At 64.7% G+C, this 26,310-nt stretch overlaps 1 protein-coding gene across 1 annotated transcript; it reads left to right on the forward strand.

Annotated features, from left to right (window-relative positions):
- Positions 1 to 471: 471 nt before the first annotated feature.
- C1QTNF1 (C1q and TNF related 1) lies at positions 472 to 19,817 on the forward strand. The gene is made up of 4 exons (XM_081110375.1): positions 472 to 686; positions 13,925 to 14,090; positions 17,230 to 17,369; positions 17,911 to 19,817. Exons 2-4 carry the CDS (start codon positions 13,942 to 13,944, stop codon positions 18,459 to 18,461), a joined length of 840 nt encoding a protein of 279 aa, XP_080966501.1. The 5' UTR covers positions 472 to 686; positions 13,925 to 13,941; the 3' UTR covers positions 18,462 to 19,817.
- The last annotated feature ends 6,493 nt before the right edge of the window (positions 19,818 to 26,310 follow it).

A 26,310-nucleotide genomic window follows, 5' to 3' on the forward strand; every position in this document is an offset into this window, starting at 1 on the left:
GGGGGGTTCACAGATTTCCCCACACGCCCGTGGTCCCTGTCCCCAGGTGGAGGCCCCGATCCAAGGCGTGTCTCAGGGCTGCCACGGGCGAGACTGGATCCCTCCCCGCTGGCTACCGGTGCCCTTGAGCTCCCGGATCCCACCCCCTGCCACCAGGCAACTTGGGGTCCCCAACCCATCTTGTCCTGGGCTCCCAGCCGCCCCACAGCGGGGTGGACTTCCAGGCACTCCGAGTGGCCACCCTGTCCCGCCTGGGCCAGCTCCGGGCGGCGGGAGGAGGGGGCAGCCGGCCCTCCCTGCCTGCCGGGCACACACACAGTTAACTGTCGGCGGCTGCTGTTTGGATAACAGGCCCTGGGAGCCTTGGAGCCGCGCACATCTGGCTGGGCTCCGCTCCTTACGCGTCGGTCCGGCTCGCTCCGGCTCTTCCTTCACTTTCGAGAAACCCGTTTCCGCTTCTGGCCCAGAGACCTTGGAGCCCAGGAGATCGAGGTGCCGCCGGGGCGGCCGCTGCCTGCACCGCCCCCCCTTTCCACGCCTTCTCCCCGAGGACTTTTTCCCTCTTCCCGGCTCTCTCCTCGGACAAGTCTGTTCTTCCCCCGACTGCCCGGGAGGCTCCGCTGCCGAGGGAGATGCTCTAAGAGGCGGCGCTGAGAGCGGGAGGCCGCGGGAGGACGCGGCTGGAGGTAGGTGGCGGGACGCGGCGGCGGGACCAGCGCTGCCCCGGCTCCTTTAGCGGCTTCAGCGGGAGCCGGGAGCCGGGCGATGGGGCAGACGCCTTAGCTGCCGGGCGGGCCAGGAGCCCAGTGGGAGGGGCCCTGGTGGCCCTGGTGGCGGTTGTGGCAGAGCGGCAGAAAGACTGGGCGCAGGGGGAGGTCCAAGCCTGGGTCCTGCAGGGAGCGAGCCGGGCTCTGTGGCCGGTGGATGCTGCCAGGAGCGGGGACCTCTCCCTGAGTTTTGTGGGGGCTCCTCTTGCTTCTCTGGCAGTTTTCGGAGGGTGTGAAAGGGAAAGGAATGGTACCCAAGTCCCCCTCTGCTCCTGTGGGGAGCCCCCCACCCCGATGCCGCCTGGACCACCTGACAGCAGGTCAGTCCCGCCCGCCTGTGGCCACTTGGACGCCACCCAGGACAGGAGGTGCTGACCTGAGCCGTGGGGTTCCCGGCAGGGCTCCGGCCTGGATGGGAGAATGCAGGTCCCTTTTCCAGGGACCCTCTGGGCTGCGGCCCAGGCTGCTGGGAGTGGCCCGGGGCTGGGCTGAGCCCCTGACCTGCCCTTGGCCGCTGGTTGCTCGGCCTCTGGGTGCCAGCTCCCCCACACCACACCACCCAGCGCTCCCGGGCATGGCCAGGCTGCAGGTACACTTCCCACCGTCCTGGCCCCGCACCGTGTCCGCCTGGGCCCACCGTGCCGATTCCTGGCAGCCCGGTGTCTCCCGTGGACGCCCCCCCCCACCCCCTGCCCCAATGCTGGGCACTCACAGCCCTCGTGACCCACTGGGGGGCAGGGAGCCTCCTGGCTGGGGCCTGTTTCTGCCTTTTTTCACTTAGTTTCTGAGAATGGAGGCCGCTGGGCTCACTTGGAACTTTGAAAATGAGGAGTGGCCCTGGCCAGTGGCTAAATGGTTAGAGCGCTGGCCCATGCATGGTTGGGTCTTGGGTTTGATTCCGGTCAAGGGCAGGTTCTCTCCCCGGCCCCTGTGGGAGGCAACCTGTCAGTGTGTCTCTGTCTCTCTGTCTCTCTGTCTCTCTGTCTCTCTCTCTCTCTCTCTCTCTCTCTCTCTCTCTCGCTTTCGCTCTCTCGCTCCCTCCCTTCTACTCTCTCTGAAAAGCAATAGAGAGAATATGCTCAGGTGAGAATGAACAGAAAGGGAAACGCAGAGAAGGCGGAGTGTCCTGAGGAACGGAATTTCCTCCACTGCTGGCTGCGCCCGGGTCCCTGGGGGCTGCTAGGTCCTCGGAGGCCGCGGGGCCTGCCTTTTCGGGCAGGAGGGCCGCCGCCACGCACGTCCCCAGACCGAGGCCCTGCTGCTGGGCGCCAAGGGGAGAGGCCGCGGGGCCAGGAGGCCGCTCTTCTCAGGCCGCCTGTCCCTGTGACCGGACGGGAGGGAGGACACGCAGGTGGAGGGGAGACGGGGGTCAGAAGGCAGACTCGTCCCCTCCCTTTTCTCCTCCCCTCCTCCCCCTTGACCTGAGAGCCGAGGGGGAGAGAGGAGCTCCAACCACCATCGCGGCAATAAAAATAGTGGCAGCCTGGATGTGTGTGCATGTGCGTGTGTGCATATGTGCACGTGTGTGTGCGTGTGTGTGTGTGTGTTTCTCACACAAGCAGGCCCAGAGCATAATTCCCCACAAGCCTGTCCATGGCACATTCGGCGTCGGAGCTCCGAGAGCTCACCCCTTGCCTGGAGGCAGGAGACCAGGACAGGCCTCCGGCCTGCATCTCTGTGCGCAGAGAAGGCATGTGATTGGCTGGAGGATGCACAGCAATCGGCGCTCAGGCTGGAACCCTAGCTGCTCATCTCCAAATTCCCGCTTCCCAGCTGCCCCCGAGACAGGCCCTGGGTACAAGGAAGGCGGCTCTGTTTCCCAGGGACCCTGGCCTCGCCTCCTGCTCTGCCTCCTGCTCTCTCTCCTCCTTCTCCCGTCTCGAGGCCGAGGGAAGTGCCCCCTACATGGCATATGCCCGGGAGACAGCGGAGCTCCGTGCAGGATGCTGCTGCCCTCGGGGCGCACATGAGCAGGGGGAGAGGCACCCCGCAGGTGGGAGCGGACAGCCGACGTGGCCGGGCAGGCCCAGGCTCCTCCCGCGGGACGGGACGGCCCGCCCTGTTCAGGGAGCAGCGCGGCGTGACTTTTTGGAATATGCTGCTTTCCGTTGTTCTTGCTGGTGCCTCTCGCCCGCCCCTAGCCACCAGCTGTAATTAGCATGACTCACAAACCAAATATTTTGGCCTCCAACGTCACCCATCAAAACAGAGATGAAAGGAATTTGGTAGATAGAGCGGGAGCTGCTGGCGCCCCCCCGGGACTCAGAGGCTCATTGCACTTTTCCCTCCGGGGCTAGAGGCGAGTGCCGGTCCCTGTGCCCGGCCCGGGGCCCCTGGGACCTGAAGGCTGGGGGTTCCGGGTCCCCAGCTCAGCCGACTGCCCCAGGCAGCACCGCCTGCCATTCCACTGGGGAGGGAACCCCGTCTCCCTGCCCGAGACCCAGAGATATTTAATTGGGGGCTGGCCTTCGGCAGCAATTCACCTCGGTGTGTAAGGACTGCGTGGACTGCGGGGTATTATTTTTGTCCTGATTTTACCTGTGAAACTCTGCCCTCTGCCTTCTCTCTCTCTCTCTCTCTCTCTTTCTCTCTCTCTCTCTCTCAAAATATTTCTATTGATTTCAGAGAGGAAGGGAGAGGGAGAGAGAGCTAGAAACATCAACAATGAGAGAGAATCATGCATCAGCTGCCTTCTGCACACCCCACACTGGGGATCAAGCCCACAACCCGGGCATGTGCCCTGACCGGGAATCGAACTATGACCTCCTGGTTCCTAGGTTGATGCTCAACCACTGAGCCACACTGGCTGGGTGAACTCTGCCGTCTCTTAAAGTCAAGTGAGACCAGGCAGCTCCCTGGACAAGATCTCAGGCACCTCCCGGCCCTCACGCAGTGCCAGGATTCTCTGCAGCTTGGAGGACGGTGTGGACAGGACCCGTCAGAGCCTGCATGGGGGCGGGGGGGGGAGGGTGGGCGCGGGGAGCAGCCCCAAGATCTGGTCCCAGATGCCGGGGCTAGGGACCCTCAGGAGCCTGCCTAGGTCCGTGCCAGGTCCCTGGCCTGGCAGGGCCAGTCTGCACACGGAACTACGGACGCCAAGGCTGGGCACACTGGGGTTCCCCTTTCCCCGAGCCCGCAGCCAAGCTTCTGTGACCTCTGACACTCACCCCTCGCCTTCCGGGACAGGCTCAGGCTGCGATAGCAGTGGGGGCTCGTGGCCCCTGTGGGGACATCTGCTCTACGGGTCCAGCGGAGAGATGCCGTGAAACGGAGGTGCGCATGGCCCTCCGCGTCCTGGGCAGGCACCACGCTTGCCCACCTCGCTTCCCAGAGCTGGGCTCCAAGGGGGCGGTGTGGGCAGGGGCACTGGAGGCTTCCTACCACCCCTGTGGGTGCTCCTCGCCTGCCCTGGAGGCCCCTGAGCCAACCCTCCTCAGCTGGGCATGGGACTGGCACAGCCGCCTGGGCATCTGCCCGTCCAGGAGGCTGTAGGGACGGCCGTGGCCCAGGCTCCCTGGCTCCCTGGCTCCCTGGCTCCCTGGCTCCCTGGCTCCCTGGCTCCCTGGCTCCTGCAGGAATTTTCCTTGAAACGAGATGAAGCCGCGCTGGAGGCTGAGGGCAGGGGCAGGGGAATAAGGCAGACGGTGGGCGGGTGGGGGGGGATCAGGAAATCCAGGGCCGGAGAACGCACGAGCCCTGGGGGCACCAGGGCTGGTCTTCGGGGAGGGGCCTGGGAGGTGCTTGCAAACACTCAGGCCTCCACCCTGGGAAGCGACAAGTGGGTGCTGGGAGAGGGGAGTGGATTGGGGGTTGGAGGGTCTGTGGGGCTCCTGGGACTTCAGACATCAGGACTCCCCTCCCCCTGGAGGTACAGTGATGAGACTGAGTGAGGAGCCTGGGAATGGCACCTGTGGGGGCCGGGCAGCTGGGGACGTGGGCTAGAGGCCGACACCTGGCCCCCCAACTGTCCACTCCAGCTCCCGTCGCCTCCCGCTTCCCGTCCCCTAGGAGGGGTCCCCAGGCCAATCCCCAGGCACCACTCCAATGGGCTGCCGGCCACCGGAGGGCGTTGGGGGCTGGACAGAACCCTCGCGGCCTCGCAGGACGCGGTCTGCCCGTCCTCCTCCCTCTACCAACGCGGGCTTCTGTCCACTCTGCACATGCCCGTCCCACGGCCACGCTGCCCGCGCCCTGCGTGTTGAGGGGCCCGTTCCCCGTGATGCTGTGCCCGAGTCCAAGGGACTAAACCCGGGATGGGCTGTGAGGTGCTGGCAGGCTGGCACCCGGAGAAACCTCAGCACCAGCAGAGGCAGGCGCTCAGCGACCTGCTGAGTGAGTGAGTGAGTGAGTGAGTGAGTGAATGAATGAACGAAGGCAAGGGCCGGCGGGCGGCGGGCTCCTCGGAGCCGAACGTGCAGCTGCTGTTCCAGGTGGAGCCACGTGGGCCCCGCAGCTGGACGCCCGGCAGCTGGACGCCCGGCAGCTGGACGCCCGGCAGCTGGATGCCCGGCAGCTGGACGCCCGGCAGCTGGACGTCCGGCAGCGGGCGCTGTGGGACCGCAGTGGGCTGAGCCTGCCCCACCTGCCATCCTGAGGTGAAGGGTCAGGCATCCCAGGGGCTCACCTGAGCTCCAGCCCCTCCCCGCTGTGCGGCCTGGGGGAGGGGCTCACGGGAGAAACTGAAGTCGGTGACACTGTATGTGGAAACGCAGCCGCCCGAGCCGCCACCTTGTCGTCACTTAATCACGGTTTAGGGGCTGTTAGCGGAATCTGATAAACGATGGCCATGACCGTGCGTGGCCATTGTGCAGTGGGCGCAGGGCCGTGGCTCCGTGGCACCGAGCCATGTCCGTGGGCAGCTCCCCAAGGGCAGGTGCCACTGCTGCCACCCACTCTGGTCCGGCTAGTGTCCGTCCGGCCTGACCTGTGTCCACAGCTCGAGGCGCCTGCTCCCCGCGCCCCAGAACCCGCCCTCTGCCTGGTCCTCGGCACACACTCACCAACCACTTGGGAAAGACCGTGGGCGCCGGCCCTGGGTGACTCGTATCCCACGCGCCCGTGCGAGTCCCTCCCCCTCCTGCTGTTCTGTGCATGGAGGCAAATTCCCCGAATCTGCAGGCCCAGGGTGGGGCTTATTTGTCGCTTCTCTAAGTGGAAAACAACGTGGACTTAATGGGGAAAAGCTGTGCCTGGTCCAGGGCCCAGACCCAGGCCGGCGCAAGCGAGCCCACGGCGCATCCGTGCTCCACCACCCAGAGGTGCTGGCTGCCAGCAGCCAGGTGGGTGGCCTCCGGGTCCTGTGTGTGCCTGTATGTGTGTGTGTGTGTGTGCACGCGTGTTTGCAGCCTGTGCTTTCGCTCGTCGCCACTTGTGAACGCCTCTCTGCGTCCCTAAACCGTCATTTGTCTGCAGAGGCCACGGAGGGGGCTGCTGACAAGGGAGACCCCCTCCCGGCATCATTTGCTTGTTTATTGAGGTGCGTGTCCTGGTTTGCACCAGCTGGGACACACTAGCCGGGACGCACCAGCTGGGACACACCAGCCGGGACGCACAAGCTGGGACGCACCAGCCGGGACACAGCGGGAGGCGTTCGCTTCCCTAGTTTGTGTAATTAGACTGTTCGTCGGCAGGCAGAGGGGGCTGGTGGCCGTGGCTCACGGGGGCGTGGGCTGTGCCCCTTTCTGAAGCACCCGATTTTCTGAGCGCAGGGAAGAGGCGCATTTGAAGGAAAGACAGCCAAATGGCCACACCAGGATTCCGTGTCCCCCGGACACTTAGTCCTGTGCCCTGTGTCACTCTGCCCCCCTGTCCCCCGTCCGTCCAGCCACCCCGCCCTGAGGGAGGCCGCAGCCAATTGTGTGGGCTCCCCAGCCCCCTGGGACGACGGTGCTGCTGGGGAGTGGCCGGGAGGAGCGAGTGGAGGTCCACCAGAGGCGAAAGCAACCGCCAGCGCCGGGGCCGTGGGAGCTGAGGCCCAGCTCCCGTTCAGGAGGAGCGCCTGGTCCGAGGGGCTGGGCGAGGAAGCAATGCTCACAGACGCCTGGACCGGAGGCAGGAGAGGGGCCTTCCCGGAGGAGGTGGCCGGGCTGGAGCCTGAAGGTCACCTCGATGGAGGGAGGGACGCGAGGGGACCTGGACTGGTGTTGGGGACTTCGAGTAGCTCCAGACGGCCCAAGCGAAGGACACATGGGCAGGGAGGGGGGGCCGGCAGGGCCGGAGGGGAGGCGGGAGCCGGCGTTAGACGGTCCCTTTATTTCCACGTGACCCTTGGAAGCCAAGGGTGGGGTTCGGATCTGCAGCTGTGGACGCTGCCCCTGGTGAACAGTGGAGAGACGCGAGGCGGGAGGCAGCCAAGAGCTGACAGGGGCGGTGACAGAGGCCGAGGGGGAGTGGACGGGACCTTCTGGCATGGGGGGATGGGTCAGAGGTGGCGGGCACGAAAGCCCGGGTCTGCATGGCTCCCCGATCTCCGGCCTGGGTCCCGTGCCATCGGCACCGTCTTCCACCAGCTGAAAGCCTCAGGGGCAGCGGGTCCGGTGGGCGCTGGGTCCAGGGTCTACATGGAGCCGAGAGATGTTCGGAAGGTGGTCAGGGACCTGGTTCTGACCCGGAGCCGCCAGCAGGTCTTTCTGCAGAGAGAGTGCCCCCGCCCCGTCCCCCCCGGCCGGCGTTCACTCTGTGCTCGTCTTCGTTTTGTTTATTTTGACGAAGTTAGCGGCCCCGGGGGCCCGTGGCTACCGTTTGGAGAGCAGACAGGCCGGGTGGGGACCGAGCCTGGGAGCTTTCAGCCGCCGCCACCGTGTGGGAGTGACAGGCAGCCAGTGGGGGGAGGCGCCGAGGGCCCCGGACAGCGGAGAGCCACGTCTCTCAGGGGCGAGGGCGGCGCTGGGCAGGAGGAGGCCGTGGCCATCGCTGGCAGCCGCTCAGCGCCCGCGGCCGGCGGAGGCGGGAGGCCGGCATGGAGGACGGCGCGCTGTCAGCAGAGCCGCGGGGCCGGGCCGGGCAGTGGGCTGACCGGACGCTGAGCTGGACTCTCGTCTTGCCCGGAAGCCGGCGGGCGGGGCACAGGGCCCGGTCTCTGGCCCTGGAGGCAGCTGTCAAACGCGAAGGTGACGTCCAGGCCCCAAACGCAGAGACGGCCGCACTGTTGTGAGAGGACGGGTGGCGGGCGCAGGTGCGGACCGGTCCTTCCTCCCCGTCGGGGCGCGGTCGGCTCCCGAGGGCGTGGGCTGCGGGGAGGGGCCGGGCCAGGCCACCTGCGGGGCGGCTCAGGGGCAGCACCCGCTCCTCTCCCCGCTCCTCTCTCGCGGGCTCTCCAAGCAGCGGCCAGCGCTGCCCAGACCACAGCGGGAGGTCGGCTGAGGACAGGCCCGTCAAGGAAACCTTTGTTTGCGCTGGGCCGGGAGGGAGCGGAGCGCTGGCCGGCTGGCAGATGCCCCCGGAGGCCTGGCGCCGGCAGCCCCCGGGCCCCATGGGCAGGGCCTGGGCAGCAGCGCCGGCTACGTCCGCTCTCTGCCCCAGGTGAGCCGTTCCTGGCCGGGAGTCGCCCCAGGAGAGGATGGAGATGTTTTAGGGTGCGGGGGGTCGTGGCCCCTTTTTCCTTCGCTGTTTTGTCCCCAGTAGAGCCGGCTCCCGAGTCCCTCCTTATCCCGAAAGCCTCGACCCAGCCCTGGCCGCGGGCCCGGGGAAAACAAACAGCCCTCAGAGGTGATTGCTCCCCTGAGCCCCGAGAGCCGCTTCTTGGAAGGGGAGGGTCAGTGTGTGGGGACACCCCGTCTCTCAGGAAAGCACCGCTCACGTCCCGGTGACAGGAACCCCCGCACCCCACCTCCGCCTCCTCTACACGACTGGGGGCACGGGAGAGGGTCCGGGACCCGCTGGGGCTGCGGGCCGAGAAGGGACGATGAGCTACGAGATGGGCGTTGGAGCTGGGGACCCCGTCGTGCACAAGCTGGCGTCTCCCTGCCCCTCCTGCCGGGGCCCGAGCGCGGTCAGTGGACGGCACATGTGAGGACCGGCTTCTGGGGAGAATATCCTGATGGTCATCGGGGCCAGAGGGGCACCCCCAACACGATGCCTTCTCCCTCCCGGGCACCCGGGGCCTGGGCCCAGGAGACCTGCAGCACCCGAGAGCTCGGGGCCGGGTCGGCCGGAGAATCCCGGCGGGTGTCAGGGCAGCGAGGGCAGGAGCGCGGGCAGCTGAGGGCTGGCGAGGCCTGTGCGCATGAGGATGTGAGGGACGCGGAGCTGACCTGCGTCCTGACCCGGAAGACACGAGGTGTGGGAGGGGGTCCCAGCAGAGGCCAAGCTTCCTCGGGAGACGCAGGTGGAATTTGGGGCGACGTCCAGGCCCTATCAGAGCCCGACAGAGATGCTGGTCTGGGCTGGATTGAGGCCTGGAGCACAGCCAGGCCTCCTGGGAAGCCTGGGATGGGGCCAGTGGGGGGACGAGGAGAGACCCTCGGGGGATGTTAGAGGGGGCTGGTGGCTGATGCGATGTGGGGGTGCAGGACAGGCAGGCGTCTAAGTGACTCCAGACGTCCAGCTGCTCTTGCTTTGCGGCCTCCTCCCCGCCCCGCCGGCCGCATTGCGCCTGAACACCGCTCATGGGCGCTCCCTGCCGCCCGGGAAAGTCCTGCCCCGCCGCCGCCCGCCTGCCCGACGCGGTGGCTCCCAGCCGTGCGTGGCTCCCGAGAGCTGGGATGTGGCCAGCCTGACCCAGGAGCTGAATTTTGAATTTTGTCTCCATGTCATTCATTTGCCATGAGGTAGCCACCCGCAGGGGCAGCGCCGGCCAAAATGCCTCCCACGCGCCATTTCGATTCCTCGCGGGCCGTCTGTCCGGCGCTGCCCTCGGCCGTCTGTCTCCTTCGCGAGACTGCGATCCTCGGGAGTCTGTGGTGGATCCCGTGTCCCGAGCCCTTCCCCAGGCTGTGCAGGCCGCACTCGGCACGCGCCCGCGGGGCTCCTGCCGGCTCTCGGCACCCGGGCAGCTGGGCTGGTTTGCTAACCACTGCTCATCCGGGTCCCGGTGACCCTGGCTCCGCCCGTGGCGGTGGGAACACCGTGTTCACCAAACGCTCTGTCCCCGGCGCTGGGCGGGTGCGGCTCCAACATGTGGTGCTGAGTGCCCCCCCCACCCCGCCCCGCCAGGGGGGTGACTGTCAGCCTCGGGGTGACAACACGGAGTGGGCGGGGCCAAAGGCGACGGGCGATTTTAACCAGAAGAAAGCTCGGACGGACTGTGAGCATCACCTCCTCAAAGGCTGCACCCCAGCCCTGGCCGGGCGGCCCAGTGGACAGAGCGTCGGCCTATGGACCAAAGGTCCCGGGTTTGATTCCTGTCAAGGGCAGGTCCCAGGTTTCAGGTTCCCCCTGGGGTTGGGCCCTGGTCGGGGCGCGTGCAGGAGGCAACCAATCAATGTGTTTCACATCAGTGTTTCTGTCTTTCCCCTCCTTCCACTCTCCCTAAACATCAGTGGGAAAATATCCTTGGTGAGGATTTAAAAAAAGGGGGGGTGCACCCCAGGCCCACGCAGGACTGAGAAGGTAGATTGTGAATGAGGAGGTGTCTGCAGCCTCCCCTCTCCGCCCCCTCCTGCTGGGAGGCGGTTGTTCCTCGCTGGGGGCCGTGAGCTGGGGCCCCGGGGTGGGTTGAGGAGCTGCGGGTCCGGAGGGGAGGCGGGAGGGAAGGGCGTTCCTGGGGGTGCCCTGGAACCTGGCAAACGGACTTCTTCCCGGGCTTGGGGAGGCGAGTCCAGACTGAGTCACGCTGGGAGTGACCCCAGATGCTGAGGCCGCGGCCCATCTCCCGGGAGCCGCTTCCCGGACCCGCCCCCGCTGAGCCGGAGCTGCCTTCCAGGGGCAGGCCTGTCCCTCGGCGGGGACGCTGGTCTGCAGCTGACCGTCCGAGGTCGGGCCCCGGTGACCAAGTGAACGTAGGCGGGTGCGACGTGGACTCTGCCGCCGGCCTCGGCACAACAGTTCTGGAGACGTTTCTGGAGAAGGGAGGCGCCCAGAGCGGAGCCCCTCTGCCCTCACGGCCCGCCCGGCGCCCCAACTCTGCTGGGCCGTCACCCCCCCAGCCCACGTCCACCGACACCCCGAGCCAGCCGCACGCTGGCCCCACCACCGCTCCGGGCACAGAAACCCCTTTTCCCCACGAGAAAGAGACATGGCGGCCGGTGTGGCTCAGTGAGGGAGCATCGCCCATGGACCAACAGGCCCTGGGTTCGGTTCCCGGGCGGGGCACATGCCTGGGTTGCGGCCCTGATCCCCAGCAGGGGCCGTGCGGGGTGGGGGGCAGCCGATCGATGTGTCTCTCTCATTGATGTTTCTATCTCTCTCCCTCCCTCTCTATCTGAAAAGCAATATAAACATATTTTTAAAAGAAAGAAATAAACTGACGGTGGAGCCCTGACTCTGGGGGGAGGGGGCGTGCCCCGGGGACACGTGGTAACCGCGGGAGACTTTCCGGGTGTCCCAGCTCGGGGTGGGGTGCTGATGGCCCCGCGGTGGAGTCCAGAGATGCTGCCCAACCCCCCACGTCGCCTAGGACGGTCCCACAACAGAGAGTGGCCCGACCCGAGGGCCCGTGGAGCCCGGCCGAGGAGCCCCCGGAGCTTCTGCTGTTTTCCCGCCTTCCCTAGATTTCCTCCCCGCCCCGCCCGCCTACCCTGCCCCCAACAAAAAACAAGTTGAAAGAAAATGCAAGCTTGGCATTTAAAAGAAAAAAAAAAAAAGAGTGATTCTTAAGGCGACAGGGAAAAACAGGAAATGCAGAGATAGGGAGATGCGGAGAATTCAACTGGACAGACGCTTGTTGACAGCGGTCAAATTCAGGCTGGTCCAGGGGACACGAGGAGGCCCAGAGGTCCCGTGGGCTGTGCAGCCGCAGGCCGAGCAGAACCGCAGGCGGAGAGGGCGAGGGCGAGCCACAGGCGTGAGGAGGAGGAGGGCAGGGCTCCGCCGGCGGCAGCGGGCGAGGTGTCAGGCGGGACAGGAGGCACGAAGTCCGGGCTTGAGGGCAGGTAAGATCCTGATGGGACAGCAGGGCAGCCTGTGGAGTCCGCATCCCGACCCCTTCCCCTGGCGCTTGAAGATCAGGCGATCTTAGGCTAACGGGCAATCTTTGTCCCTGTCTTTCTTTCTTTACTTATATTTTTAGTGATTTCAGAGAGGAAAGGAGGAGAGATAGAAGCGTCAATGATGAGAGAGAACCATTGATCGGCTTTTAAATGGATTTTAATGTGCACTTTATGAATTACACTGTCTCAGGCAGTGGAAGGAGGCTGCAAGGACTGGGGGTGACGAGGGGATGGCGCAAGCGGTCTGGGTCACGGGAAGGTCTCGGGCCTGATGCTTGGCTGGTAGAGAACTTGGAGGTGGGGGCCGCTGCCGCCCTGCGGTGGAGGGTGGGGTCATGCGGAGGTGTGGGGGGCAGGGAGAAGGAGGTTCCTGGGGGGCGGCCCTCCTGGCTCTGAGTCTCGTCACACCTGCCTTTTCTGTCCCAGGCTCTGTGCCTCCCCCAGGGCCCCTGGGCTCGGTACGGGGTCTCTCCAGAGCCCCTCCCACGCGGCGTGAAGCGTGCAGCCCACAGGCCGGCCCTGTGCCCAGGGTCCCGCCCTGGCCGCCCCCAGGCCTCCGCGCTGTGGGGTGTGAGGAGCCCGAGGCCAGGGCCTGTGAAAGCCACCTTCCCCGGCAGACAGCCACGCAGCCACGGACGTAAGAAACCGCCTCAGTGTTTCCCCAAAGGTCAGAGGAGGAAGGAAAGCTTGGACGCAGGGAGCTTGTTGCCCCCCTTCCCCTCCCTCCCGCCCCCCCCCCAGGCTGGTCCCACCCTAACGGGGTCGGGGCTCCTGTTCCCATGGCCGCTTCCTCCTGGGCGGCCGAGTCGGCGGCACTCGGGCCCACAGGTCCTTCCAGTTACACGGTGAGCCAGGATGGGGGCCTGAGCACAGAAGTGGGGCTGTTTTGAGCCCAAGCACCACCCCTTCGGGGGCTCATGGGGACCCCAGGGGACGCCTCTTCCTGGAAGGGCTGTCCAGCTTTGCTGAGAGCCCCTGAGCACCGGGAGCGAGAGACAGGGGTTGGCCCCCTGGAGACAGCCGTCCACTCGCGGGGTCGGGACTGGGCCTGGGCCTGGGCCTGAACCCCTCTCCAAACTGGATGCTCCTGGACGCTCACTGGCGGCGCCCCCTGGTGGCCGCAGAGCGACGTGCAGCCACCTGCCTGCTCACGCGTTTCCGTGGTGCCGCTGGGGCCCGGGCACCGACAGTGACCACGTGACTCACTGCGGGGAGTTTGCTCATTGTGCTAACCGGGCGATAAATGTCCCTCTGCGGGCCCAGCGGCTGCGGGGTCCCTTCCTGGGCGGCTTGTGGGCTCAGGCAGCTGGGTGCTCCCAGGGCCCTGGGGGGGGGGGGGCTGAGGCTCCAGGGGCAAGCTGTGTGCACATGGATTCTGGGAGTGCACGTGGGAGTACTTGAGAGTGTGAGAGTGTGTGAGTGTGTGAGTGTGTGAGTGCGCTGTGAGTGTGAGTGTGCTGAGTGTGCTGAGTGTGAGTGTGCTGAGTGTGTGAGTGTGTGAGTGTGTGAGTGCGCTGTGAGTGTGCTGAGTGTGAGTGTGCTGAGTGTGTGAGTGTGCTGAGTGTGAGTGTGCTGAGTGTGTGAGTGCGCTGTGAGTGTGAGTGTGCTGAGTGTGTGAGTGTGAGTGTGCTGAGTGTGTGAGTGCGCTGTGAGTGTGAGTGTGCTGAGTGTGAGTGTGCTGAGTGTGTGAGTATGCTGCAAGTGTGAGTGTGCTGAGTGTGTGCATGAGTGTGAAACTGTGACAGGGTGTGAGTTTGCGTGTAGAAGTGGACCGAGGTGTGTCAAGTGTATGCACGTGTGTGTGAACATGTGGGTGCTTGTGAACCTGTGAGTGTGCTTATGTGTGTGAATGGAAACTGAGGGTTGTGCATGTGTGTATTGCATGTGTGACTGTGTGAGACAGCATGTGTGACAATGTGTGTGACAGTGTGTGTGTGAGACAGCGTGTGTGTGAGACAGCGTGTGTGTGGTCGCCCTCCCAGCAGTGTCCTGGGCCTGGGAACAACTTGCCTCCCGGCTGTCTCTCTGCGGAGCCCCTGCCAACCGCCTCCCCCGGTGTGTCTCCCCCAGCAGAGCGCGGCGGGACCATGGGCTCCCGCGGACCCGGACGCGTGATGGCGTGCTGCCTGCTGCTGGCCTTCGCCTGTGGTCCGGTGCTGGGCCGCGTGCCACCTGACCCAGAGGAGCAGCAGGAGCAGGAGGGCACCGAGGAGCCGCTGCTGGACCATGCTGAGAGGTGAGGCTGCAGGTGAGGGTGCAGGTGAGGCTGCAGGTGAGGCTGAAGGTGTGGGTGCAGGTGTGGGTGCAGGTGTGGGTGCAGGTGAGGGTGCAGGTGTGGGTGCAGGTGAGGCTGAAGGTGTGGGTGCAGGTGAGGGTGCAGGTGAGGGTGCAGGTGAGGCTGAAGGTGTGGGTGCAGGTGTGGGTGCAGGTGAGGGTGAAGGTGTGGGTGCAGGTGAGGGTGCAGGTGAGGGTGCAGGTGAGGCTGAAGGTGTGGGTGCAGGTGTGGGTGCAGATGTGGGTGCAGGTGTGGGTGCAGGTGAGGGTGCAGGTGTGGGTGCAGGTGAGGGTGCAGGTGTGGGTGCAGGTGTGGGTGCAGTTGAGGGTGCAGGTGAGGGTGCAGGTGTGGCTGTAGGAGCTCTGGTTGGCTGGGCTGAGGCTGGGGTCCCAGCTCCCAGGGGGCCTGTTCCCCTCTTGATGCTGGGGAGCTGCCCTCAGGGAAGGTGGCCTGGAGGACGGAGGAGCCATTTCTCCTCTCAGTGACCCGGCAGCTCATCTGGAGCTGAGACAGGGACCAGCCTCATGCCACCCCCAGAGGAGTGCGGCCCTGGGCGGGGTGGGCAGCCTCAGCTTCAACTGAAGAGCACAGCCAGCCCCGGCCCAGCCTCGGAGTCTCTCCTCGCTTTGCCTTTGACCTGCTGGGTCCCGGGAGTGGGCGCAGGACGGTGCGGGCCCAGAGCCGGTCCCACGACCCCGGCCACCGGATTAAGCTGAGGACGGGAGAGGATGGGGTGGGATCGCTGACGTGGGCAACAGAGGCGTGGCTTTCCCGAGACGTTATGAGACTTCCGAATGGCACCGTCTCCGCACTTGACCTTCCATGACAGGCCTCAGGCCCTGTGGGAGGCTTTGTAGGAACAGAATGTGCGGGCTTCTCATGAAACTGTCATTGTGACGCGTGAGGTCCTGGCTCCCAGGTGACGCCGGCTCCGGCTTTCAGTGTGTTCACTGATGTGAGCCCTGGTCCGACCTGGTCCCCAGCCTTCGGCTTCTTCAGGGAACAGTGTGACTGGGGGGGGGGGGGGGTTGGGCAAAGGAACCCCCTCCCCAACCAGCCTCCTCCTCCCTGCCCCCCTCTTCTGCTTTTCATGCCACAAACATGGATTGAGTGGCTACTGGGCCGGCCGTCTCCTAGGCCCTGGGGCAGACACACGCAGGGCACGGTCCCTGGCCCCCGGGGACTCTCAGGTTGTGGGGGGCAGACGCACACAGTGCCAGGTGGGGGTGCTGGGAAGACTCAGCCAGGAGCCTCCCCGGTGCAGGAGGAGGGGCAGCCGGCCCGCAGCTGGGATGTGCAGTGTGAGCCCTGCGTCCAGGGTGACTGATGACGCTAGTTAGGGGTGTGGAAGGAAGAGGCTCGAGGGGCGAAGCGACCATGACCGGCCACCAGTTTTACACGCATGCCTCGTGGGGCTTGCTGAGCCTCTGGATGGAGAGTCCTGGCCAGATTGGGGGTGGCTGAGTCCAGGGCCTATATTCCAACTTCCTGGATATTCTGGGGTGTGGACGTGTGCTGGGGTCCAACCCCAGTGGGTCCAGGGGTCCCCAAAGGTGTGGATGGAGTTGGTGAAGAGGGAAAGACTCGGGGGCAGCATTCAGTTGATCAGCATGGTTGGGTTCTCTTGCCTGGTTCTATTGCCAGGTTCTGTAGGTTCTCCAGCCAGGTTCGGTCGCCAAGTTCTGTCCAGGTTCTCCTGCCATGTTCTGTCTAGATTCTCCAGCCAATTTCTGTAGCCAGGTTCTGTCCAGGATCTTTTACCATGTTCTCTCCAGCGAAGTTCTTCTGTCTCTAGGTTCTGTGCAGGTTCGGTGTCTAGGTTCTGTGTGTCTGTTGTCTTGTTACATCTGTATTTATACCAGTTGATTCCAATCCTATCAATCTCTATTCCAAAGGTTAGGGCGTTTCTTATCTCCATTCCAGGGAGTAAAGATTATGTAGCTTAAGCATGATTGTTCGTAGTTAAAGTGATTAATTACCCGCCTGGCACTTAGTTAAGGGGTTTTACTCCCTCCCTAACTTCAGGGGAAAATCCCTACCTGGGGAAACAACCTTTCTCAGAGAGGTGACCTTGGTTAAAACACATAGCGCCAAGAAGGTGAGCAAACATGTTAAGAACAGTATGCCATATATGCCAGGTCCTTTGAAACAGCAAGGATGGGCCGGCTCCCGGCAGACGTGGGAGTGGGTTCGTTCAGGAGTGGGCCCATGGAGAGGGACCGAGAGACCGTGTCCCCTCCAAGAGGGTCCTGCCCCAGCCGGTGCGGCAACGAGAGGACCGTGCAGTGCGGCACATCGCCACCAGGTGGCAGCATGGGGCCGCCACCGTCCACTCAGCCCGGAGCCAGGTCTTCCCATGTCAAGCTGCTCTCTCTCATCTCCAGCTTCGGGGCTCAAAGGGACCCCAAGCCTCCAGCCAGACCCTCTCACTCACAGTGAGCCGGCTTAGAAGATGGAGCATCTTCTAGAATCGCAGACGCATGAAGGGGACGGCCAGCCACGGCATCGTCACCGGCGCCCAAAGGCCTCGTCCTCCGGGCTGGTCTCCCAGCAGCCTCCCTCTGGCAAAGCCTCAGATTATTGCTGCTTTTGTTATTACTGTTTCTATTGTTTTTGGTTAATCCTCACCCAAGGATATTTTCTCATTGATTTTTTGGAGAGAGTGGAAGGGAGAGGGGTCGAGGGGGAGAGACAGAGAGAGAGAAACATGAATGCAAGAGAGACACATCAATTGGTTGCCTCCCGCACATGCCCTGACCAGGGCCAGGGATCAAGCCTGCAACCAAGGTACATGCCCTTGACCGGAATCGAACCCGGAACCCTTCCGTCCGCAGGCCAACGCTCTATCCACTGAGCCACACTGGCCAGGGCCCATCACTATTAACTGCTGTTCACAGAGGGCGGGGGCTCTCTCCCAGACCTCGCTGCGGGCCCCGTGGGTCTGTGCTGAGGGAAAGCCGACAGGGCCGCACGTCTCCGGGTGCGGGGGCGGGGGTGGGGGGGAGAGGGTTGGTCAGGACGCCAGGCCCTGGCAGAGGAGGGGCTCCGGCTCCGACCGCTCGTGGCTGTCATGTGACCTGTGTTGTCCTTACTCCCTCAGGGCCGAGGACAAGCATGGCAAGTACAGCCCCCGGCAGGACGAGGAGCCCCCGGCCTCCCGATGCTATCGCTGCTGCGACCCCGGCACCCCCCTGTACCCCACTGTCCCGGTGCCACAGATCAACATCACCATCCTGAAAGGTCAGGGGCTGCAGAGCTGGGCGGAGGGACTGTCCCCCGGGGCGTGGGGCTGCTCTGTCCAGACAGGGTGGAGGGGCGGGCTGGCTCCCTCGGGGCCCGGGGCTCGGGAGGCTGTCCTGGGGGAGGGAGGAAGTGCTGTTTTGGAGGCTCCTGGCCCCTTTCCAGGGGGAGGGATTGGCCTCCCCACCTGCATTCACACACTGGGCCTCTGGGGTCCCTGTGTTGGCGCTTGGTGCTCCCCCCGCCCTCCATCCAGCCATCTGCGTGCCCGGGTGCTGCACGCGGCGGCTAACCCTGCAAAATCGCGCTGGGAAGACGCGCGGCTGGGCCCGGGACCTGCGTCCGAACATCTGCAGTCCATGGCGCCGTGAGCGCGGCCTGGACGCGGCGGCTGTTGCCTTTGGACAAACCCACATGTTCCCTCTCCGTTGCCAGGACGTCCCAGCAGGAGCCCTAACGCTGCTGCCTCTGGGTGGACACGGCACCGCCCTGGGGCTGGGTCGGCTTTGCCTGACGCCACGTGTTTTTCTGTCCCTTTCAGGGGAGAAGGGCGACCGGGGGTACCGGGGCCTGCAGGGAAAATACGGCAAGACGGGCGCGGCGGGCGCCAGGGGCCACGCGGGCCCCAAGGGGCAGAAGGGCTCCATGGGCGCCCCGGGCGACCGGTGCAAGAACCACTACGCGGCCTTCTCCGTGGGCAGGAAGAAGCCGCTGCACAGCAACGACTACTACCAGACGGTCATCTTCGACACGGAGTTCGTGAACCTGTACGGCCACTTCAACATGTTCACGGGCAAGTTCTACTGCTACGTGCCCGGCGTCTACTTCTTCAGCCTCAACGTGCACACGTGGAACCAGAAGGAGACGTACCTGCACGTCATGCGCAACGCGGAGGAGGTGGTGATCCTGTACGCGCAGGTCAGCGACCGCAGCATCATGCAGAGCCAGAGCCTGATGCTGGCGCTGCGCGAGCAGGACGAGGTGTGGGTGCGCCTCTTCAAGGGCGAGCGCGAGAACGCCGTCTTCAGCGACGAGTTCGACACCTACATCACCTTCAGCGGCTACCTGGTCAAGCCCGAGGCCGAGCCCTAGCGCCGCCCGCCCTCCGAGGCCGACCTCCCCGCTCCCGCCCCACGCGACCCCGCGGCCCAGCACAGGCCGCCTGCCCCCCGGCAGCTCCTCCCCACGCTGGGTCACCGGGTCCCCGCGTCCCCCGCTTTGGCGTCCACACGAGGCCCTGCACGGGAAAGGGAGGGGCAGACGGCCGTGCGGGCCCAGCCTCGCTGTCTCCGGAGGTAACATCGCGGGGCGGGCGCCGTGTGAGACTGGCCACCGCTCCCCGCTGTGGACGTGTCCTTAACTGACCCGCACGGGGTCCCAGAGGAAGTCACCCCTCCTCCTGCAGCTCCAAGTAATTATGCAAATCTGGAAAGCTGAGCCGAGCCCAGGAGCCGCAGGGAAGGCAGGAAGGCGGTGCTGTGTTCCAGCAGCCGCCCGCCCAGGGGGCCGTTTTCTCTCCTCTCCACAGGAGACAGAGTGGCCACACCCGGCTCCATTCTTTTAGGCCACGGAGGAGCCTTCCCACGGGCCAGCGGGACCCATGTCCGCCTCCTGGGGACGTCCGGGTGGCCTTGCCCGAGGGTTCAGGGGTCTTTCTGAGCCGCAACAGTGAGGGGGGTCAGGCTGGGGAAGCCAATGTCAGCTTCGCAGAGGGACAGCCGGCCCTGGCCTGGGGCTCTGTGCTGGGATCGCGGCTCGCTGTCGCCCACGGGCCCCCGACGGCAGCGGGGCACCTCAGGGCCCCAGACCTGCAGATGTTTCTCTGAGGAGCAAAGCTCAGGACCCCCAACGCAGAACGCAGAACGGTGCAGTCTGGCCTGGCCCTGCTCCACTGCCCACCCTCCAGCCTGGGCAGGGCCTCCATGCCCGTCCCGGGCCATCACCTCTGACCCTCCGCTCAGGCAGCCACCAGGGGCGAGCGGGCCTCTGATCGTCTCACATCAGCGTGGGAGGAGCTGGGAGGGCTCAGGCCCCGCCTGATTCGGGCTTCCCAGGGGGAAGGCATGTCCCACCCCCTGGGGTCAGACCCCCTCTGGGTGGGTATGGGGCGCCCGGGGGCTGCTGCCGAGATTGGTGCTCTGGCCTGCGGCCGACTGTGGCCAGGCAGCCTTCCCCGTCTGTGAATGCCCTCCCCTGGTCACTGCACTCCTACCTGCCGGCCCTCAGCGGCCCCGGGAGTCTTCCCTTCACCATCTGGGGCCCATGAGCCCGGGGCCCACACGTCCCCCCAAAGGAGTTCTGCTGGTCAGACGCTGACTCCGTGCCTCCAGGGCATGCCCTGCGCAGGGTGTCCCCGAGCAGGGTGCCCTGGGCAGGGTGCCCGCTGCCGCTCCCCGCTGCCCCGACACTCTTTCCGAAAACATTAAACTGGCATCGTGTTGTTTCAGCAGCGAGGCCTCCGTCATGTGGTCATTGAACCTCCTATCGTCACCCCTGAGCCCCACCTACCGCCTGTGGGCGGCCTGGGGGCCCTCAGACGGGCACCTGGGGACGTGGGAGCCCAGTGGGCACCGGCAGGGTCCTCAGCTGCCTCTGGCCTCAGGGGATGCAGCTCGCAGGCTCAGCTGGACGCAGCCTGGGGGATGCCCTGTGCTGGAGGAGCCCTGAGTGGCAGGTGGGACTCGGCCCCCTGCATCTGTTTCCTGGGCAACCCAGCAAGAGCCTGATGGCTTCCAACAACAGAGACCAGTTCTCCCCAGTCCTGGAGGCCAAGGCTCACCCGCACCCCCCACCCCAGGTCTGGGGGGGGGTCCTCCCTGCCCTTCCGGGTTCCGGGCCCTGGCGCTTTGAGGCGGTCTCTCCGGTCTCCGCCTGTGTCTGCCTGCACACAGCCTTCTTCTCGCGTCCCTTACGTCTCCCTCCCCTCTCCCTCCTGGACACTGGTCACTGCACACGGGCCCAGCCACACCCAGGATGGCCTCCTGGCGGATCCTCAAGTCCATGATGCCTGCAAAGCCCTCAGCTCCAGAGGAGCCAACGCACAGGCACCGGGCCGAGGACGAGGCTTGTCTTTCAGGGGGGACACCGTCACCCACTGGCACCTGTGGGCTCGCACCCTCCGCCCCTGCAGGCTGCTCCCCCCGCAGCCCACAGCCGCTGGCCGCCAAGTGGCCGAGAGCAGATGTGGCTTCTCCCTGGCGCCTGCCAGCCGGGTGCTCAGCCAGGGCCTGACCCGGCGCCGGCGGGCAGTCCCGAGGCCGCCCACTCTTTCTGGGCCGCGCTGGCCAACAGGGGGTGTCCTTCCTTCGCCGGGTCCTGGGTGAGCTGTGTGGGCGCTCAGCCTTGGGCTGGGGCCAGACCCGGGCAGACACTGCCATCCTGCTTCCTGCCGGACAAAGAGCAGGTCCCGTACTGCCCCCCCCGCCCCCCGCCCCCAGCTGAGGCCATGGGGCAGGGGTTCCCTTTCCACGCACTGGGAGCAGGACTGGGCATCGTTCCCAAAGGTGGGCTGAGAGGATGAGTCAGCTTCACCCAGGTGCCCACCGCCAGCCCTCTTTGCAGGGACAGTCCCACGGAGCGTGGACCCCTGACCCGACGCCGAACACGCCAGCTCGGAGAGGAGGCCGTGCTTGTTCCGCGGCCCACCCACTGCCCCCCTTTCTTAAAAAATGTTTTGTACTGGTTTCCGAGAGGAAGGGAGAGGGAGGGAGAGAGAAACATCCATGATGAGAGAGAACCATGGACCGGCTGCCTCCTGCACGCCCCACACTGGGGATGGAGCCCGTAACCCCAGCATGTGCCCTGACGGGGAATGGAACCATGACCTCCTGGTTCATAGGTCGACGCTCAGCCCCTGAGCCACGCCGGCTGGGCCCACTGCCTCTTTGATGTCCCGCCCTCTGAGCTCCCCACACCCCTCCTCGCAGCCGCATCTCCCACTCCCTTCCCGCTCCCTCTTTCTCCCAGTATCACCCGCTCCTCCTTGCGGGGTGCCAGGGGCATGATCACACACACCATCGGGGACTGGCCCACCAGGGGACTTTCCTGGTTTTAACTGCAGGGTAACATGGGTGCCAGCCTTCACGAGTCACCTGTGCCCTCTGACGCCCGCCCTGAGCTTCGCTTCGTAGGCCCCTTCCCCGCGGCCGCCCCCGCTGAGAAGGACCGGCGGACCGTCCCTGCAAACTCAGGCGCAGCACAAATGAGACCTGCTTGCCCAGCTCATGAAAAAAAACAACAACCCAGGAAGTTGCAGAAAATGATGAAAACAAGATGCCTCTGTGCAAATGGGAAGTTGGACCCCTACCTCACACCATATAAAAAATTTAAATTGAACTGGATCAAAGGCCTAAGCATAAGAGCTGGAACTGTAACATTTGTAGAAAAAAACTACACGTAAGTGATCATAACCTTGGATTAGGCAACGGTTTCCTGATATGGCACCACAAGCACGCGCCCCAGAAGGAAGCAGATAAACGGGGCAGCACCAACGTTTGCAATTCTGCGCTTCCAGGGAGCCCATGAAGACAGCGAAAAGGCCACTCCGAGGAGGAGAGAACGTCTGCAGCGCGTGGACCCGAGGAAGGATCGCCACCAGCCGACATGACATGTCTGTGCCTCAGAGCAGAGAAACGGCCCAGCGAGAAACGGACAATGGATCTCTATACACGGCTCCAAAGGAAGGGGGTCCAGACACCAATAAGCACACGCAGAGACGCCCGCATCATCAGTCGCCGGGGAAACGCAGGTCAAACACAGCCAGACACCGCATCACAGCCCACAGGATGGCCCTGGTCCAAGGGCGGGGTAATGCCCTCGGCACCCCACCCCCACCCCGACCGGTCTCCCGCTTCCACGTGTGGAAGGAACAGACCCCCGGACGCCCCTTCTTCCAGCTCCGGCCCCCGCCCCCCTTCCCGTCGCCGCCTTCAGAACCATCTCGCCTCCCTCGGCCTCTGAGACCCGCCAACTCCTTTCTGCCCAGCAACCCTGAGCCCAGATGCGTCAGAATTACCACCACCGCCTCCCCACCCCCACCCCTCCGCACTGCTTCCCAGGGGCAGGCCCTTCGCCGGCTCAGCCTGCCCCGCGGCCCCACCTACCTCTCTTGGGGCTGCTGTGCCCCCCGCTGTGGTTCTGGAGTGCAGAGAGCTGGTGAGAGGCCCAGGGCGCCCAGCGGATCCTGAAGATGCAAACCCCGCGTGGGGGTGGCCGCGCCCCCTTCCAGGCCGCGCAGAGGCCTCCCCACACGGGGGAGGGGGCCCTCGGGAGGCGGGAGGCCGCGTGGGGGGAGAGGACCCCGAGCCAGGCCCCGGTGCTGCCTGCAGGCCCAGCGCTCACTTCCTGGGAGCCCGTCCTGGGGGAGCAGGTGAAACTCATCGGGAGGACGGGGCTGGGCGGGCGTGTCTCCGAGAGAGGCTCCCTCAAGCACTTGGAGTCGGAGCCCCTCTGCGTCCCCCCGAATCTGGCTTCTGCCCGAGCCTCTCCCTGAGACTCGAGGCACCTTTTTCTGGTTGTTGTTAATCCTCACTTAGGATATTTTTTCCCAGGGAGAGAGTGGGGGGGGCGGGCGAGAGGGAGAAACATTGATGTGAAAGAGACACATTGATTGGCTGCCTTCTGCATGCACCCCGACTTGGGCCAGGAATTGAACCTAAGTCCCTTTGGTACACGGGCCAACGCTCTAACCACTGAACCACGCCGGCCAGGGCTACAGGCATCCTTTCACCACCCTGGAGCCCCTCCCAGCTGTGGGCCAAACACACACAGGAAAGCCTGTTGCCGAAGAAACTACGACCACCCGCACAGGCACGCCTCCTCTCTCTGCGGGGCCGGGGAAGTCGGGCGCTCCAGAAGCTCTGGGCTCTGGGCTCCGGAAGCTTGGCTGGGGTCAGGGGTCAGGGCCAGGGAGGGGGGACAGGAGTGTCCTGGTTACTTCTTCCTGAGGGTGTCTGAGCGAGCGTCCTGGAACCGACCGGCGGATGAGCTCACCCGGACGCAGGTGCCAGGGCAGCGCTCCAGGGGACCCGCCCACGGAGGGCCCTGCACAGCGGGAGGGCGGCCTGGGGAGCGAGTGGCCTCGCCTGCCCCGCACTCCGCCCAGCCCCGCACTCCGCCCTGCCCTGGATATGGCTCCACACGCCCGGCACAGAGGAAAAGCAGCCAAACTGGGCATCGTCAAAACGTAAAACTCTGGCCTGGCCGGCCTGGCTCAGGGGCTGCGCATCGGCCTATGGACCAGGAGGTCCTGGTTCGATTCCCGGTCAGGGCACAGGCCTGGGTGGCGGGCTCCATCCCCAGTGTGGGGCGTGCAGGAGGCAGCCGATCCACGATTCTCTCTCATCATCGATGTTTCTATCTCCCTCTTCTTTCCTCTCTGACATCAATAAACATATGTATTTAAAAAATGTAAGGGTTCGCGGCGCAGGAGACAAAGTCAGAGAGTTAAAGAGCCAGGCAAATCAAAGGTGGTACTTTAATCGGCACTCGGCGAGCCACAGGGCCCCAAAGGGCGGGGCCAGTGAAGTCCCAGCCAAGAGGGAGTGAGGCACTTTAATACAGCTGTTCAGTGAGGGCGGGGGCATGAGCTGCGGGGGTTCCCACCGCGGGCAGGTCCCTCACGGGTTCCAGGAAGGAGTCTCTGTCGCCATCTGTCTGGCACGCTGACCTGTTAGGAGTTCCAGGGAGGGCCCGGTATCTGCGCCGCCATCTGCCTTGTGCACGCACGGGCTCCCGGGCCTCCCTCCGACCTAGCAAAAAAAAATTAAAATTCTGTGCTTCAAGGGACGCCATTCAGGGCAGAGTGGCCGGCGAGGGCAGGGGCTGCTCTGGAGAGAGCTGCACAAGTGGGACCAGAGTCCCTGTCCTCCCGGGGACTGGGAAACCGCCCCTGACAATGGAGGAAATGCTGCGACTCAGTGCAGGCAGCCGCCACCTTAGCTGCCCGCTGGTTTGAGTTCCCGCTTCCTAAACACCAGCCAGCAAGGGTCTGATGCCCAGCAGGTGGGGAGCGCACAGGGCGTCACCACAACGGGAAGTTAAAGTCGTCCCCCCCCCCCCCCCCCCCGCGGCTGAAGAGATGGAACGCGGGACTGAGACGCGTGGCCGGGATCTGGACACGGCAACAGCCATAAGGGCCGCGTGGGAGTCCAGACGGGACGGGGAGCCGCGCTCAGCCTGTGCCCAGAGCAGGCGGGAAGATCGGTGACTTAGAAGCTGAGGCAGAAGGAAAGAGGAAGCACAGGTCAGGACCGACTTCGTGTTCATCAGCTGAGGAACGGGGTCACGAACACTCTTGGTTGTTGAAACGCACGCCGTTCGCTCGGGGGAAACAGGAGGCCTGAAGAGCCTCAGTGTAAACCAGAGGCGCCGTGAAAGGCTTTCCGCAAAGCGCACTCCTGGGTGGGGCTGCTCCTGAGTAAGCGGTGCCGGTGTTTGGAGGGAAGTAACCCCAGCGCTGCACAGGCCCCTCCGGAAAAGGGGAAAAGGGGGTGTTTTCCAACGCGTTTTTATCATCGTCTCATCCACAAGCTGATGAGAAAGTGGCAGGAAAGGAAAATGGCCGGTCACCTCGCTGGTGAACGCGGACAGGAAACCCCCAACACCGCACTCACAGCAACGGAGGAGCTTTCCGGAAAGCGCAGAGGACCCGGGTCCATACCATGAAAGCGAAGCCTGACCCTGACATTATAAACAACTTGACCTCCGGGCACGCTGGCTCCGACGGGGGAAGGCCCACGGACCCTTTCCTAAAACACGACCGAGGCTGGAGTAGTCCACGTGTTCGTGACGGTGCGGTCGGGAGATGCTGTGGGAAAGATACACAAATACGGACGTGGGAGCGGGGGGGGGGGGGGGGGGGGGGGGGGGAGGAGCTGGCGGATCCCACTCCGCCCCGGGAAGGGCGGTCGGAGGGCTGGAGGGGAACTAACAGGAGTCGCACAGTCTTCCCACTTAATGAAAACCAAAGTTCCGCTGAGCCAAAGCCGGGGGCACAGCGGGTCACCCTCAGAGGGCAGTGTCCCCCCTCAGCCCCTCAGGGCAAAACACGAGAGGCTTCAAAATAAGTCGACCAAACGGGCCGCGTTTGAAACCCGAGAAGACGGGTTTGAAACCCAAAGAAAACGAAAGCGGAGAAGACGGACACGGAAAACAATCGGGAAACAGAGAAACTCAGGGCGGGTGTTTTGAAGAGACGGATAAAATAGACAGGGCTCCAGCCCAAAAGCATCAGGAAAGAAAGAGAAAGAACAAATAAACCACAGGGAGCTGAAGAGACGCACCCCTGCGAGAGGAGAGCGGTGATTAGAGACCACGGGAGGCCTGGGGGGAACGGACGCTGCCCGGAAAGCAGTGGTCAGCAGGGTGGGCCAGGGAGAAGGGGGGAGGGGTCTGAATGTCGAGAACCAAACAGGAAGACAAAAATTAAAGACCCGCCGGGCGGGCGGCCTGGCCCGTGTCCCAGAGGCGCCCTGACCCGAGGCCCACGCGGAGCCTCTAAGGCCAGGCCTCAGCTCCCAGGAGGGAACCTGTGTTTGTTTACGGTCACCTCCCAGCTGCGGGCGGGCGCTCGGAGCACCTGGCCCACACGAGGCACCTGGAGGTTCTACAGGTAACGAGGCAGAACAGCCCGGCCGGGTGGCTCAGTGGTGGAGCGTTGACCTCTGAACCAGGAGGTTGCGGGCTCGATGCCCCGTGGGGGGCGCACAGGCGGCAGCCAATCGGTGATTCTCTCTCATCATTGATGTTTCTCTCTCTCTCTCCATCTCTGAAGTCAATAAAAACATACCTGTGTGCGGCACGACACCGCTGTGTACAGCACAATGTCATGTGGTTTCCGGGACGTACGTGCACGTACAGTAATGTTAAACCACCTGGGCGGACACGGGCCACGCTGCCGGTCCTGGGGGGACCCTGAGGGGCCTCTGAGGATGGGGAGGGG

This window comes from Myotis nattereri, assembly GCF_964212035.1.
Source record: "Myotis nattereri genome assembly, chromosome: 16".
Lineage (NCBI taxonomy): Eukaryota > Metazoa > Chordata > Mammalia > Chiroptera > Vespertilionidae > Myotis > Myotis nattereri.

Coding starts and splice junctions, on each gene's coding strand:
- C1QTNF1 (XM_081110375.1), top strand. CDS start 13,942: ATGGGCTCCCGCGGACCCGGACGCGTGATGGCGTGCTGCCTGCTGCTG. Junction 14,091..17,229: donor CTGCTGGACCATGCTGAGAG/GTGAGGCTGCAG, acceptor TTACTCCCTCAG/GGCCGAGGACAAGCATGGCA. Junction 17,370..17,910: donor CAACATCACCATCCTGAAAG/GTCAGGGGCTGC, acceptor TGTCCCTTTCAG/GGGAGAAGGGCGACCGGGGG.